This window comes from Bufo bufo, chromosome 2 (genome assembly GCF_905171765.1).
Source record: "Bufo bufo chromosome 2, aBufBuf1.1, whole genome shotgun sequence".
NCBI classification, from domain to species: domain Eukaryota; kingdom Metazoa; phylum Chordata; class Amphibia; order Anura; family Bufonidae; genus Bufo; species Bufo bufo.
In genome coordinates, this window is record NC_053390.1 from 121,356,664 (window position 1) to 121,371,760 (window position 15,097).

The following is a 15,097-nucleotide window of genomic DNA, read 5'->3' on the forward strand; positions in this document are numbered from 1 at the left end:
AATTATGATCGATAAGAGAAAACTGAAAGTGATCATAAAAGACGTCAAGCCATAGAATAGATCTACTCAAAAACTATATAACAATGCCGGCACTATGAAGAACCGGTGCAGGCAGAAAACGTACAGGATGAATGCACAAGAATCACCAAGCGGACCCATGGAAAAGAATGGGGCACATGTACCTTAGTGGATGATACAAAGAGAGAAACCCAGTAAAGGGATTAAAGTTCTCGCGCCTGCGCCAGTGCAAACCTAGGATATAGTGGGGATACTTTCACACTAGCGTTCGGGGCTCCGCTTGTGAGTTCCGTTTGAAGGCTCTCACAAGCGGCCCCGAACGGATCCGTCTAGCCTTAATGCATTCTGAGTGGATGCGGATCCGCTCAGAATGCATCAGTTTGGCACCGTTTGTCCTCCGCTCCGCTGGCGGACCCCTGAACGCTGCTTGCAGCGTTCGGGTGTCCGCCTGGCCGTGCGGAGGCAAACAAATCCGTCCAGACTTACAATGTAACTCAATGGGGACGGATCCGTTTGAAGTTGACACTATATGGCTCAATCTTCAAACGGATCCGTCCCCCATTGACTTTCAATGTAAAGTCAAAACGGATCCGTTTGCATTATCATGAACAAAAAAAAAAAAAAAATGTTTTTTTTTTTTTTGTTCATGGTAATGCAAACGGATCCGTTTTGAACGGATCTAAGCGTTTGCATTATAGGTGCGGATCCGTCTGTGCAGATACCAGACGGATCTGCACCTAACGCAGGTGTGAAAGTAGCCTAAGGCCTCTTTCACACTTGCGTTGTCCGGATCCGGCGTGTACTCCACTTGCCGGAATTACACTCCGGATCCGGAAAAACGCAAGTGTACTGAAAGCATTTGAAGACGGAACCGTCTTCCAAATGCGTTCAGTGTTACTATGGCACCCAGGACGCTATTAAAGTCCTGGTTGCCATAGTAGGAGCGGGGGAGCGATATACTTACAGTCCTTGCGGCTCCCGGGGCGCTCCAGAATGACGTCAGAGCGCCCCATGCGCATGGATGACATGATCCATGCGATCACATAATCCATGTGCTTGGGGCGCCCTGACGTCACTCTGGAGCGCCCCGGGAGCCGCACGGACGGTAAGTATGCTGCTCCCCCGCTACACTTTACCATGGCTGCCAGGACTTTAGCGTCACGGCAGCCATGGTAACCACTCTGAAAAAGCTAAATGTCGGCTCCGGCAATGCGCCGAAACGACGTTTAGCTTAAGGCCGGATCCGGATCAATGCCTTTCAATGGGCATTAATTCCGGATCCAACCTTGCGGCAAGTGTTCCGGATTTTTGGCCGGAGCAAAAAGCGCAGCATGCTGCGGTATTTTCTCTGGCCAAAAAACGTTCCGTTCCGGAACTGAAGACATCCTGATGCATCCTGAACGGATTTCTCTCCATTCAGAATGCATTAGGATAATCCTGATTCTTCCGGCATAGAGCCCCGACGACGGAACTCTATGCCGGAAGACAAGAACGCAGGTGTGAAAGAGCCGTTAGTAGCGATGAAAAAGTTACAAAGTGCACGCGCATGCGCAAGACATGTGTAGAAAGCATCGCGCAGGTATAGATGACGACAAATGCATGTTCAAGTCCGCGCGCACGCGCGAACATAACAGAGACATCGCGAGAATGTGAATAGGAGGTATGAGGAAGAATAGGTAAGTTCAGGCGCATGCGCGAAGTCTTGAAGTCGCGTCGCACCACTATGAGTCATCAAACCTTGACGGCTGGTGACCAATCAGGAAATAGAAGGCGCGGCAAAGGAAATAAGGAAAGATGACGTATTGGAATGTCACTGGTGCACAATAACACGTGATCCAACACGAGTCTTGAAGAGGTGGTCTCCGTCCCCAACACTCACACCTGCATTATCCCCTGAAGACGCTGGTTACACAGCGAAACATGTCGGGATGCAGGGTGTCTGAGTGTTAAGTTTTAGACAGTGTGAAGCGGGTAAAGCTCAAATATACGAGCGGATGTATAAAGAGACATAGTCGGTAGCAGATATAGGAATAATACAGGCCAATAATATTAGCTGATAGGAAATAAGAGGCGCATACAAGCAGCAGAGGCTGTGACAACAACGAGTGGTAACACAGTAAAGATCACATCATTGACCCTAGAGATCAGGGTAATGATCTATAATATAGGAGCGCCCTAAAAAACTATATAGGTGATGGAAGTAGGAACCTTGATATACTAATAGGCCAGAAATAACCGTGATACATGTATAAAAAAAGGAAAATAACATAAATAATAAGACTGAGCGGGCCCGCACCACTGATAGTTTTAAAGAGTCTATAGAGAGTATATGTTTATATGGTGATAATAAAGGACAAACTGTATTAAATAAAATAATAAAAGCAAAGTTTTAAACTAAAAAACAGTACTTGATCCAAAAACATAATTAGGTCCTTAGTGACCACCAGTTAGTAATCTAAAACAGTAAAATGTTGACATGTACTGTGAGGTCAAATGATATAAAGTTGGAGGGGTTAATGCTCGCTTCCTTGGTTGTCTAGGGTAGCGTAGGGGTTAATGCTCGCTTCCTTGGTTGTCCACTCTAGGGTAGCGTAGGGGTTAATGCTCACTTCCTTGGTTGTCTAGTGTAGCGGAGGGGTTATTGCTTGCTTCCTTGGTTGTCCAGGGTAGTGGAGGGGTTAATGCTCACTTCCTTTGTTGTCTAGGGTAGTGGAGGGGTTAATGCTCGCTTCCTTGGTTGTCTAGGGTAGTGGAGGGGTTAATGCTCGCTTCCTTGGTTGTCCACGGTAGCATAGGGGTTAATGCTCGCTTCCTTGGTTGTCTAGGGAAGTGGAGGGGTTAATGCTCGCTTCCTTGGTTGTCTAGGGTAGCGTAGGGGTTAACGCCTGCACTATTACAATACTGACTGAATATCGCGGTCCTGAATGACTTCTGAAGGCAGGAGAAGTGCAGCAGGATTATAAGAAGCGGGATGGATGCGTGCAGCGTGTGTCCCCCGTCCAGCACGCCCCATGGGAGCGGGGAGCAGCAGTGACAGGGGCAGTGACAGGGGCAGTGACACGGGCTACGGACAGACACAGGGGCAGTGACACGGGCTACGGACAGACACAGGGGCAGTGACACGGGCTACGGACAGACACAGGGGCAGTGACACGGGCAGACACAGGGGCAGTGACAGGGGCAGTGACAGGGGCAGTGACACGGACAGACACACGGACGCGGCTGTATCCCGTGCGAACACTTGAGCTGAAAGCCGATTACTGCTCCTCCGCGCGCACTGCGCCCCCTGCTGGACTCCCGCCATCTCCTGCTCGCACAGCGGGCGCAGCTCTCGGAGCCGTGCTCTGGATCTGGGTGGGGGAAGGAAGTAAGTTTGGGAGTGGGACCCTGCTCCTCACTACACGTGGGATGAGAGGGAGCTCTGGATCTCAGCAGAAGACTTGTGGCTGCCTCTCCACAGAGCAGGACCCGGCGGGCAGCTGCTGGAACACCCGGATAATCCCAGCCCGAGTATTCGGACAACCTCTGCCTGTGGGATGTGCGCGCTGAGCACCTGCTGATCCTAGACCAGCACCATGATCAGTGCCCTTCTGCCAGCAGCAGAGTGCCCTGCCCGCAGCTGAGACCTGGACTCACCCTGACCCTGCACCCAGGAATAGCACCAGCCATGCTGCATACTGTATAGACCCATGTGCACCTTATATCGCAGGCATTCCTCCTCTCACCCCCTGGCACACATCCTCACTATCAGCAGGGTGAGTGTATGATCTTTGCTGATACCCACTGGCATCCAGCTGTCAGGGTCATTGCCCCAGGGTGCGCCCAGTGTCACTCCCCAGGGGGCGCTTCTGGGGGGAGTATGCCCTGAAGGTCAGGATCATGCAGAAAAGTGTACGGTGCAACGAGGGGCATGCTTTGTACCTTGCCCTTCTGGCCCGAAAGGAGGGCACTAAAAGGGGCACGCTCAGCAAAAAGGCGACCGAAACCAGCAGGTGGCACGAGAAGTGGTTCGCCCTGTTCCAAAATGTCCTCTTTTATTTTGAGTCGGAGCAAAGTGGGAGACCCTCCGGGATGTACATGTTGGAAGGATGCAGCTGTGAAAGGGTCCCACCACCCATAGTGGCCAGTGGAGGAAAGGAGACCATGGAGAAACAGGTAACCTGGAATTGGGTGGGCTGCACTGTTTTCTTTTAAGTTTTGAGCTCTGGAAATGATATGGTTAAAAAAAATTTTTTTATCAATTCTGCAGGGGAGGAAAATGGTTCAGTGTGTACTTTTAACCCTTTCCAGTGTGCTGACATAATTGACAGAAAAAAAAAATATAGAAAAAATTTGGCCATTCACCATTTTCTTAAATTTGCTTTTATTTGTACAAGTTCTTTCGTATAAATGACGATAACCGGCAATGGCCAAGGTTTGATCCGGATGTTTTTGACAGATACCCGGTGGTAACCTGAGGTTTTTGATGCTAATGCTCAAGTAACTGTTTTGAACTTAGTGATTTTCTTCTACTTTGGAACTGGTGTTTTTTTTTAATGTTTATGTAAGGTTGTGATTTTGTAATGAATTCGGATAAAGACGTATACACAACGATGGGTCTTGCATCTGGGAGGTGGTTGTTCTGTAGGCATCTCCACGGGTCCCTGGTAGATGAGCACCTCGCAGTAGTAGATGGGTTTCATGATTGAGCCCTGTACTAAGTTATGGGGAGCAGGGATGCTGGAAGGAATCCATAGCCGTCAGGGAAAATGAACGCTCCTCATCTTTGGATCTTCTCCAGGTACCTGACCTGGAACCAATACAGGTCACAGGAACTGGTATTTGGTAAATGAGCTCATCCGTAGCTTCTGTTTTGTGAAGGGGGTTGTACCTTATGAACGTCAATAAGTATCAGTAATAAAACCGGAGGTGTAATGTGATTGGCCAGTCATATTCCATATGTTTGGGTGAACCCCCTTCGTTCAGAACTTTCTACACACGTGTCCATGACTTGTAAAATCCTTAGGTTAAGTTCCCACATGGCGGATAATTTCCGACAGAGATTAGGCTGCTGATCCGCAGCAAAATCCATAATGAACATGTGAGTTCGCCACTAATTTTACCCTACAATGTGACAAAATGCAAAATCCCCTGTGGAAGGCCTCATGCACACGACCGTTGTTCTGGTCCGCATCCGAGCCGCAGTTTTTGCGGCTTGGGTGCGGACCCATTCACTTCAATGGGGCCGCAAAACATGCGGACAGCACTCCGTGTGCTGTCCGCATCCGTTGCTCCGTTCCGCGGCCCCGCAAAAAAATAAAATAACACGTCCTATTCTTGTCCGCGCTTTGCGGACAAGAATAGGCAGTTATATTAAAGGCTGTCCGTGCCGTTCTGCAAAATTGCGGAACGCACACGGACGCCACCCGCGGATTGCAAAACACAACGGTCGCCGAAATCTGTGTTTTTCCACACAAGAATGCGCATGCTGCAGATTTCAAAATGCACAAGATGCTGATTTTCATGCAGATTTTTCCCCCAGCTATATAAGGGCTCTTTCACACGAGCGGATGCCGTGCGGGTAATCTGCTGCGTGAATGAGAGCCAAGCCCCACTCCGGACAGCAGAGACACAGAGCAGTAACATGATTGATAATGCTCCGTGCCTCTCTGTGACCTTTTTACTACAAAATCACGGTGACAGCTTTATCTCGCTGTGATTTTGTAGTAAAGAGATCACAGAGGCACGGAGCGTTATCAGTCATGTTACTGCTCCGCGTCTCTGCTGTCCGGAGTGGGGCTTGGCTCTCTTTCACGCAGCAGATTACCCGCACGGCATCCGCTCGTGTGAAACAGCCCTAAGGATGGAGGTTTGGAAACCCATGCACTTGTGCTGTAAATTGGTGCAGATCTGAGGGTGGGTTCACATCACGTTTTTGCCACCCGTTTAATGTATACTTTGGGAAAAAAATGTAAAAGTGTAGCACCCCACGTTTTTGTATCGTGCAGGGTCCAGTAAAAAGAATATATGTGTTATAGGGTTTATCCAACTCCTAAGGGACCTTTCACACGAGCGTGACTGATTAGGTCCGGATGCATTTAGGGTGCGTTCAGTGAAACTCGCACCATTTTGCAAGCAAGTTCGGTCAGTTTTGTCTGCAATTGCGTTCAGTTATTTCGGCGCGGGTGCAATGCGTTTTGATGCATTTTTCTCGCGCGTGATAAATAACTGAAGGTTTACAAACAACATCTCTTAGCAACCATCAGTGAAAAACGGATACAATGCGTTTTTCACTGAAGCCCCATTCACTTCTGTGGGGCCAGGGGTGCGTGAAAAACGCAGAATATAGAACATGCTGCGTTTTTCACACCATGCAGAACCGCTGCGTGAAAAAAAAACCACTCGTACACAGACCCATTGAAATGAATGGGTCAGGGTTCACTGTGGGCGCTATGCGTTCACGTCACGCATTGCACCCGCGCGGAAAACTCGCCCGTGTGAAAGGGGCCTAAAATTCCTCCCCATATGCCCGGGCCCCTCACACAGGTTGTACTTACCTGGCTCCCCGGCCCCCACGTCGCTTCTGTAAAGTATCAACAAGGAGGGTGAGGTTTTAAGAGCTCTCATCCACAAGCTGTGTAAAGAAAATCTGCCGTGTACGGTAAATTGATCCGCGGTACAGATGTGAAATCTGCAGCATGCCCGTTTATGCTGTGGATCCTGATCGCAGATTTCACTGGTTCTAATGGAGAGGATGAAGTTTGTCATGGTATTTGCAGAGGAACCGCAGCAACATCCACAGTGGACATTCCACTGTACCTTCTGTTCTCAGGAGAATTCTTCTTTGAAATATCTAATCTGCAGTGGATTTGCAGTTGTACCTGTGTGGACTTGTAAACCGATTATCCCCTTTCACTGGGGCTGATCCACAAGTGGCCACCTGACATGGTGTGTGTGCAGAAAAAATACAGTGAAAATTGGCATGTCATATATACACTGCTCAAAAAAATAAAGGGAACACAAAAATAACACATCCTAGATCTGAATTAATTAAATATTCTTCTGAAATACTTTGTTCTTTACATAGTTGAATGTGCTGACAACAAAATCACACAAAAATAAAAAAATGGAAATCAAATTTTTCAACCCATGGAGGTCTGGATTTGGAGTCACACTCAAAATTAAAGTGGAAAAACACTACAGGCTGATCCAACTTTGATGTAATGTCCTTAAAACAAGTCAAAATGAGGCTCAGTAGTGTGTATGACCTCCCTACAACGCCTGTGCATGCTCCTGATGAGGTGGCGGATGGTCTCCTGAGGGATCTCCTCCCAGACCTGGACTAAAGCATCTGCCAACTCCTGGACAGTCTGTGGTGCAACGTGACGTTGGTGGATAGAGCGAGACATGATGTCCCAGATGTGCTCAATTGGATTCAGGTCTGGGGAACGGGCGGGCCAGTCCATAGCATCAATGCCTTCGTCTTGCAGGAACTGCTGACACACTCCAGCCACATGAGGTCTAGCATTGTCTTGCATTAGGAGGACCAGAGGGCCAACAGCACCAGCATATGGTCTCACAAGGGGTCTGAGGATCTCATCTCGGTACCTAATGGCAGTCAGTACCTTATGCCATCTGCGGCAAGTCTACAGTGATCACGTGGGGCACTTGGAGCCTGAAGATAGGGGAGCGTGCGCACGGGAGGGAGAGCAGACAGGCAGGCATCGCGTACGGTGCATGCGCAATTCTGTTACAGGATCGTGCTTGTGTCCGCAAGAAAGACGGGATCGCGCGGCGAATGAGGAGGACGGCGCATGCGCAGGATTCACAAGCGCGGTCCCGGCGACCTGAGCCGGCTGTCAATTACAGAGCATAGAGGCGGCGTTAGGGCAGGGGAGGTACAGCCAGAGGTGAGGGAAGGGATACCCCCTTGACTTGTTGCGTGACTGTTGGAGCACGAAATGTGAACTTTATAAGACAATTTTTTCAAGAATAAACAGCGCAGGAAAGCGGCACTAACATGTATAAGAACACACTGAAGATAATCTATAAGGTACTGTTGCTAGTTTATAAAGTGAAAATGAGGTGAAAGGTTCGCTTTAATTGACAATGTAAAATACATACATGAAGATTAAAAAAAAGGCAGCACAAAGGTGGAACACAAGGGAGAGGAATAGGACCCAAGGAGGGGCTGGGAGGTCAGCACACCAGGAGTCAGGGAAAAATATACTGATCAGATGCTAGTCACCAAGACCCCTTAAGACAATAAGCCCCAAGCAATGGCAAATGGAGACAAATGTGAGGATAAACAGACTTGGTGATTAAAAGAAAAGGATAAGCACACTTTGTTGTTTGGTGCAGATTTTCTGCTGATCTCACCCTTCCACTGAAAAGGGTGAAATCATACGGAAAATCTGCATGAAAAAAGCATACAAACCGCACCTAAATCCTCAATCTTTGTAGCGGCTTTTGATGCGGCTCCGCTGCCATTGTTTGCCTGCAGATTTTCTATGTATTTTAACAACCATTAAATTCTGCAGGGAAAAAATGCACTTGATGATAAGACGCTGCTAGGTTTTAGAGGACACTAAGGCCTAGTTCACACGAACCGTATGTGATCCGTGGCCGTATTGCGGCCCGCAGACTGCGGGCCGCAATACACGGCCACAGTTCCGTGTGCATTCCGCATCACGGATGCGGACCCATTCACTTCAATGGGTCCGCAAATCCGGAATTGCGGAACGGCCGCACGGAACGGGACCCCTCGGAAGAGCTTCCGTGGGGTTGCGTCCCGTACTTCTGTTCCGCAAAAAGATAGGACATGTCCTATCTTTTTGCAGTACGGGCGGATCGCGGACCCATTAAAGTGAATGGGTCCGCGATCCGATGCGGCTGACCTACGGCCGGCGATCATGCATTGCGGGCCGCAGCACGGGCACGGGTCACACACGTTCGTGTGAACTCCGCCTAAGAAAAAAATTTTTTTTTTCATCAAACCTCAGAACCAACCCTCAGTCTTCATCAGACCCCCATATCAGACCTCCCATCAGAGCTCACATCAGGCCCCCCAATATCAGACCTCCGATCAGATGTCCATCAGAGATAAAATAAATAAATTCACATACCTTTCCAGGGCTCCAGATGGCGACCAAAATGGTCGCAATGCGACTTAAAATTGCTAAATGGCGACAAGACTTTGTAGTCTTGTCGCCATTTGCGCCTAGACCCTCCGCTGCTCTGCTGCTTTCACAAACTGACATGGCACGCACTGCTGTCAGCGAGTGCCATGTTCTTCTCAACAGCACAGGATCCGTCCTGCCGCTAGTGTGAAAGTAGCCTAAGACATGTTGTGTGTGTTTTTATTTATTTATATTTTTTATTATTTTTTTATTATTATATGTATTTTAAATTTTGCGACTAAAAACTTAAATTTGGCTCCTACATTTTTCAGGTTAGGAGCCGATGGCTTCTTGATATATTTTTTTTAGTCTGGCGCCCTGCTTTCCTGCTCCGCCGCTTTCCAGGTCTGGTTGTCTCTCCTGCAGTCGCGCTCCCTGATGCTGTACGCAGTCAGGGCAGTGCAGCGTGGCGCCCGGAGAACATCAAGCAGGGAGAGGTGAGTGCCAACAGCACTTCCATCCCTGCAAATCCTGCATACTATACAGCGCTTCCATAATGAAAGTGTTCACTGGTCTTTGCTTTATAAGGCTACTTTCACACTCGCGTTTGGTGCGGATCCGTCATGGATCTGCACAGACGGATCCGTTCAGATAATACAACCGCATGCATCCATCATGAACGGATCTGGTTGTATTATGTCTTCTATAGCCATGACGGATCCGTCTTGAACACCATTGAAAGTCAATGGAGGACGGATCCGTTTTCTATTGTGCCAGATTGTGTCATAGAAAACGGATCCGTCCCCATTGACTTACAATGTGTGCCAGGACGGATCCGTTTGGCGCATTTTCATCAGACGGACACCAAAACGCAGCAAGCAGCAGGAATTGTGACTGAATGGAGAGTGAACTGATGCGTTCTGAGCGGATCTTTTTCCATTCAGAATGCATTAGGGCAAAACTGATCCGTTTTAGACCGCTTGTGAGAGCCCTGAACGGATCTCACAACGGAAAGCCTAAACGCCTGTGTGAAAGTAGCCTAAGACGCACTGACATTTTCCCTTTTTGGGGGGGTGGGGGTGGAGTGCGTGTAATAAAGCGGAAAATACAGTAACCGCCACACCACAAGCCGATTTCCATGCACACAAAGCGTTGCTGGATCTGTATTATGCTGCTGATTCTCCACATTTAAATCCTCAGTGAAAAAACAAGTGTAATATGCATCACGTGCATAAGAGCCATTCTAACCATCATGGGTGGTGGGCTCATGTACCAAACACACTCAGCACGACACTGTTCTGTGCGCTGAGTGCAGTGGAGGAATCTAAGACTCTGTGTTACTGTGGGCGCTGAGGAAGATTGTCAGTACTTGTCTTACATAACTCCTTACCTGAGAGGACGGGAGCATCTCGGAAAGAATTCAGCTCAGTAACCCCTTCCCGATCACGCCCAGATAAAGCCTGCTTACCATCTGCTGAATAATACATTCTCCTTCCTACAGAGGCGGACATTAGAAGCTACAGTAAGAGCCGGTCAGCCAAACATTGGAACCATTACCCTCCGTGTAGGAGGGGGATCATCCATGGTGACTCTGCATGTTACAGAACATCCACCATGGTCTTAGGGTGGACACATGCGTTCCGTATACGGGCCGTATTTTGATTCCATATACCATTCATTTCAATGGGTCCACAAAAGATGCGGACAGCACTTGCTGTCCGCATCCGTTGCTCCTTTCCGTGTCCCCGCAAAAATGATGAGGCATGTCCTAATCTTGTCCATTTTGCGGACAAGAATAGGCATTTCTATAATGGGCCTCTTGTTCCGTTCCGCAAATTGCAGAAGGCACACGGGCGGCATCCGTTTTTTGCGGATCTGCAATTTGCGGACCACAAAAAACGGCACGGTTGTGTGCATAAGCCCTCAATCAGTTCCATACATCTGAATGGGGGTGGTTTTCTGCAGGTGCCATTCATATAGTTACAGATAAATGGGACATGCACCGCCATCTGCAGTAAAATGGCACATCTGCAAAGCTCTGAACGCTGGATTTAGTATAGGGACCTTGACATAAGGAGCATGCCTTGGGATGTACAGTACCACCACCTGTGGATATAACTGATAGCCTGCGTCAATATTATATGTACTACTTTGTTCAGTTCCCTCAGGCGCAGTCAGCAGGGGAGATTTTATCAAACTGGTGTAAAGTAGAACTGGCTTAGTTGCCCATAGAAACCAATCAGATTCCACCTTTCACTTTTCAGAGCTCCTTTGGAAAATGAAAGGTGGAATCTGATTGGTTGCCATGGACAACTAAGCCATATTTCCTTTACACCGGTGTTAATACACCCCCCAGTATCTGCAGGCAGACATACAGGGTGGTACTCACAGATTGTCAATGCCACTGAAAGGGGTTATCCTAAGAACTTAAAACTTCTTTATTTTTATTTTATTTTTTTACTCTCTTAGGGCTCATGCACACGAATGTTCCTTTCTGTGCATGGGCAGCAGCTCACATGAGACGGTCAAGTACCTGCATCTTGCAGGATGGATTGAAACTAGTTCTTGTTAACCCTTCTGTATAGAACATAGTCACTCACATATAGCCCCATAGATGCCTATAACATGCAGTCCTATACAGTTTCCTTTTCCACTTTCTATAAAGGGATAAAGATATAGGGGGAGATTTATCAAAACTGGTGTAAAGTAGAACTGGCTTAGTTGTCCATAGCAACCAATCAGATTCCACCTTTCATTTTCCAAAGGAGCTGTGAAAAATGAAAGGTGGAATCTGATTGGTTGCTATGGGAAACTAAGTCCGTTTTACTTTACACTAGTTTTGATAAATCTCCCTCATTTATTTCTGTGGGTTTAGAAGTAGGGATGAATAAATAAAAGATTTCTGGGCCACTTCACCTGCTTCACTATAAGGCTCCATTCACACGTCCGCAAAATGTGTCCGCATCCTTTCCGCAATTTTGCGGAAAGGGTGCGGACCCATTCATTCTCTATGGGGACGGAATGTGCTGTCCGCATCCACATTTGCGGATCCGCACTTCCGCATCCGTGCTTCCGTTTCTGCAAAAAAATAGAACATGTCCTATTCTTGTCCGCAATTGCGGACAAGAACAGGCATATTCTATTATGTCGGCAATGTGCGGTCCGCAAAATGCGGAACACACATTGCCGCTTTCCGTGTTTTGCGGATCCGTGACTCCGTGTATCCGCAAAACACATTGCGGACGTGTGAATGGAGCCTAATAGATCACTATGTCAGCACTGAGAGGAGGAAGAGAGCAGGAAGCTATTAAGCAGGTTAGTCCACCCTGAATGCAGGAGGTGGACCAGAAGGATAAACAGCAGGGGGCGCTATCAGGGAGAAAAATGTAATGTGCATTATATATTTTTATTTTATTTTTTATTTTTCTGATTTATATTGCAGTAATATTTGCATTTGCAATGCCCTATTTCATTGCATTGTAATACTTTTTATGAGTAACTCCTTTTTTAAAGGGGTTTACACCAGGTGTAGATATTGGGGATAGACATGGCAGGGGAGCTACAATACAGGCAGGCAGATATCAGCAGTGACTAGTCAGTAAATCCCAGAGAACAGAACAACTTGCACATTTCAATGGTCCCCTATCAGTATTAGACAGGCAGATTTTCTGCCAGATAATCGCTAACAAGGGCTCGTAGTAACGCTCGTTAGCAATCTTCTGGCAGTGTAATACTGCCGTCAATTACCTGATGAACAAGCAAATGCTCAATCGTCAGGTAATCCAAATCTTTTGAGAGGCTTACAAATTATCGTTTGCAGACGACAGATCTTGGTGTCTAATCGTGATCTGCTGCCTGCAAATAATGATTCAGTATAGGGAAGAGCGATGACCTAACGATCGTTCCTCCCTATACTAAGGAGGAGATTGCTGCATGTAATAGCAGCCGTCTCCTCCGCTAGCGAGCAGGCGATTGCCGGGAAAGAATGCTTCCTTCCTGACAATCGGCAACAGAATCAGGCTTTCTAATATACCGTTTAGACCTGTGGAGAACATCTGAAAATCAATGTGAACCCTTAAAGAGATATGCCTGTATTACATTTAGCGACGCTACAGGCGATTGTGGAGAAAGAAGCGTTCGTTCCCGGCAATCGCCTGCTCGCTAGAGGAGGAGACCGCTGCTATTACATTCAGTGATCTCCTCTACAGTATGGGGAGGAGCGATCGTTATGCCATTGCTCGTTCCCATGCTGTCTAGTGGTATGCCAGCAGCAGAGCGTGATTACAAGGCACATTCTGCCGCCTGCAAATTGTGATCTTGCAGCATGCTTTGCTCGTTCGTCGGTTAATAGGCGGCAGTATTAGACTGCCAGATGATCGCTAACAAGCGTTACTATGATCACTCCGTTAACGAACATCTGGCAGATAATCTGCTGCCCTGACTAAACATTTTTTTTCAACGATCCATAAAAATATGCCTCTGTATGTTCTAAATAGCCTAACCATTTTTTTTGTAATATACTTTATTTACCAGAAATACAGCTTTCCTGCCGAAATAGGCACCCAAAGTCCTGGGTTCTATTGTGTAAATATCCTAGAAGAGCGCTGACAAGTCAGGCTGTACTGGAGTGCGGATTTTACTGGGGGCCACAGGGAATGTCATCATGCGTGGCCCTGTCAATCAGTTGCAGAGAGAGCTGAGCCTGTAGGTGTAACGGCAATGCCACCATTCCAAATAGACCCTAATTTGCATATATTAAAACTTCATTTTTCTCAGCAATGTTAGAACGTATGAACATGGGACCAACACAGATGCCTTCAGCTGCCAAGTGCACATGTAACAGGTCAGCCAGTGTCATAGGTACAAATCTGCTGAGAGATGCCATTTAATAAAGTATATTACAAAAAAAACTATTTTAAGCTATTTACACATTTTTAAGGAAATCTGTATAAAACTTAAGTTACTCTTTAAGACCGTTTTTGTTTTATATTGTAAACCCTGGGCTGATTGTTCTTCATATAGCTTGCAGACAGTTCCATAATACACCCAAACAGTATGGGCCCCCATGCACATGGCAGAAGTGTGGGTAAGAAATCTGCAATATTGAATTTAGAACTCATTTGGAAAATGAAAGGTGGGATCTTATTGGTTATTGACATCTAAGCCAGTTTTCCTTTATACTAGTTTTGATAAATTTCTCCCACTGTGTCAGTTTTGACCTACCTTTACCTGTTTGAGTTAAATGGGTTATCCAACCCCTATAATGACCCCCCCTAATGCCCGGGCACCTCATATAGGTTATACTTACCCTGCTCCCCGCACAGCCGCCTCTGTGGTTCAAAATATCCAGCGACTGTGGGGCAGGGGGGTTAGCCAATAGCAGGCCGCGACGGGGACAAGCCTCCCTAGCATCGTGGGTGACTGGTGTTGAGCATACTTCTGTTTTCAAGTTCGGCGTTTGGGATGTTCAAGAATTCCGTTATAGATTCTGCTACCACGGACCAAGGAATTCTTAGATAACCCGAGCCTGAACCTTGTACGACGAATTTGAAAACACAAGTTCGCTCATCCCTACAGCTGACTCTAAGGAGCCAAACCCCCCCCCCCCCCCCCCCCCCCAGTTGCCGTATGTTTTAATTCGCTAGACGGGGAGATGCAGCGGCAGCCGTATGGGGAGCAGGAGCAACGTGGGTGTCGGGTAGCTGGGTAAGTATAACTTATATCAGGTGCCCAAGCATTAGGGGGGTCATTATAGGGGTTGGATGACCACTTTAGAGTGTCCTAAAATTATTTACATGACGTGTTCTATGTGTCCACCTTTCTGCCGGATGCACATCATTTAACGTTTAATCCAGTCTTCATGAACACGCCGAAGAGCCACAGGTGATACTTCTTCACAGCACTGTAGGATTCGTCATTTCAGGTAAGCCATATTGCGAATACGAATCCTACAGTGCTGGATTAAATGTTTAGGGTGTGTC

At 47.4% G+C, this 15,097-nt stretch overlaps 1 protein-coding gene across 2 annotated transcripts in view; it reads left to right on the forward strand.

Annotated features, from left to right (window-relative positions):
- The first annotated feature begins 3,161 nt into the window (after positions 1 to 3,161).
- Positions 3,162 to 15,097, forward strand: part of RASGRF2 (Ras protein specific guanine nucleotide releasing factor 2) — a 394,559-nt gene continuing 382,623 nt past the window's right edge. For both annotated transcript variants that reach the window (XM_040421496.1, XM_040421497.1), the window contains exon 1: positions 3,162 to 4,173. In XM_040421496.1, coding sequence (XP_040277430.1) covers positions 3,898 to 4,173 — 276 coding nt within the window. In that variant the 5' untranslated portion in view covers positions 3,162 to 3,897. The remainder of the gene's footprint in view (positions 4,174 to 15,097) is intronic.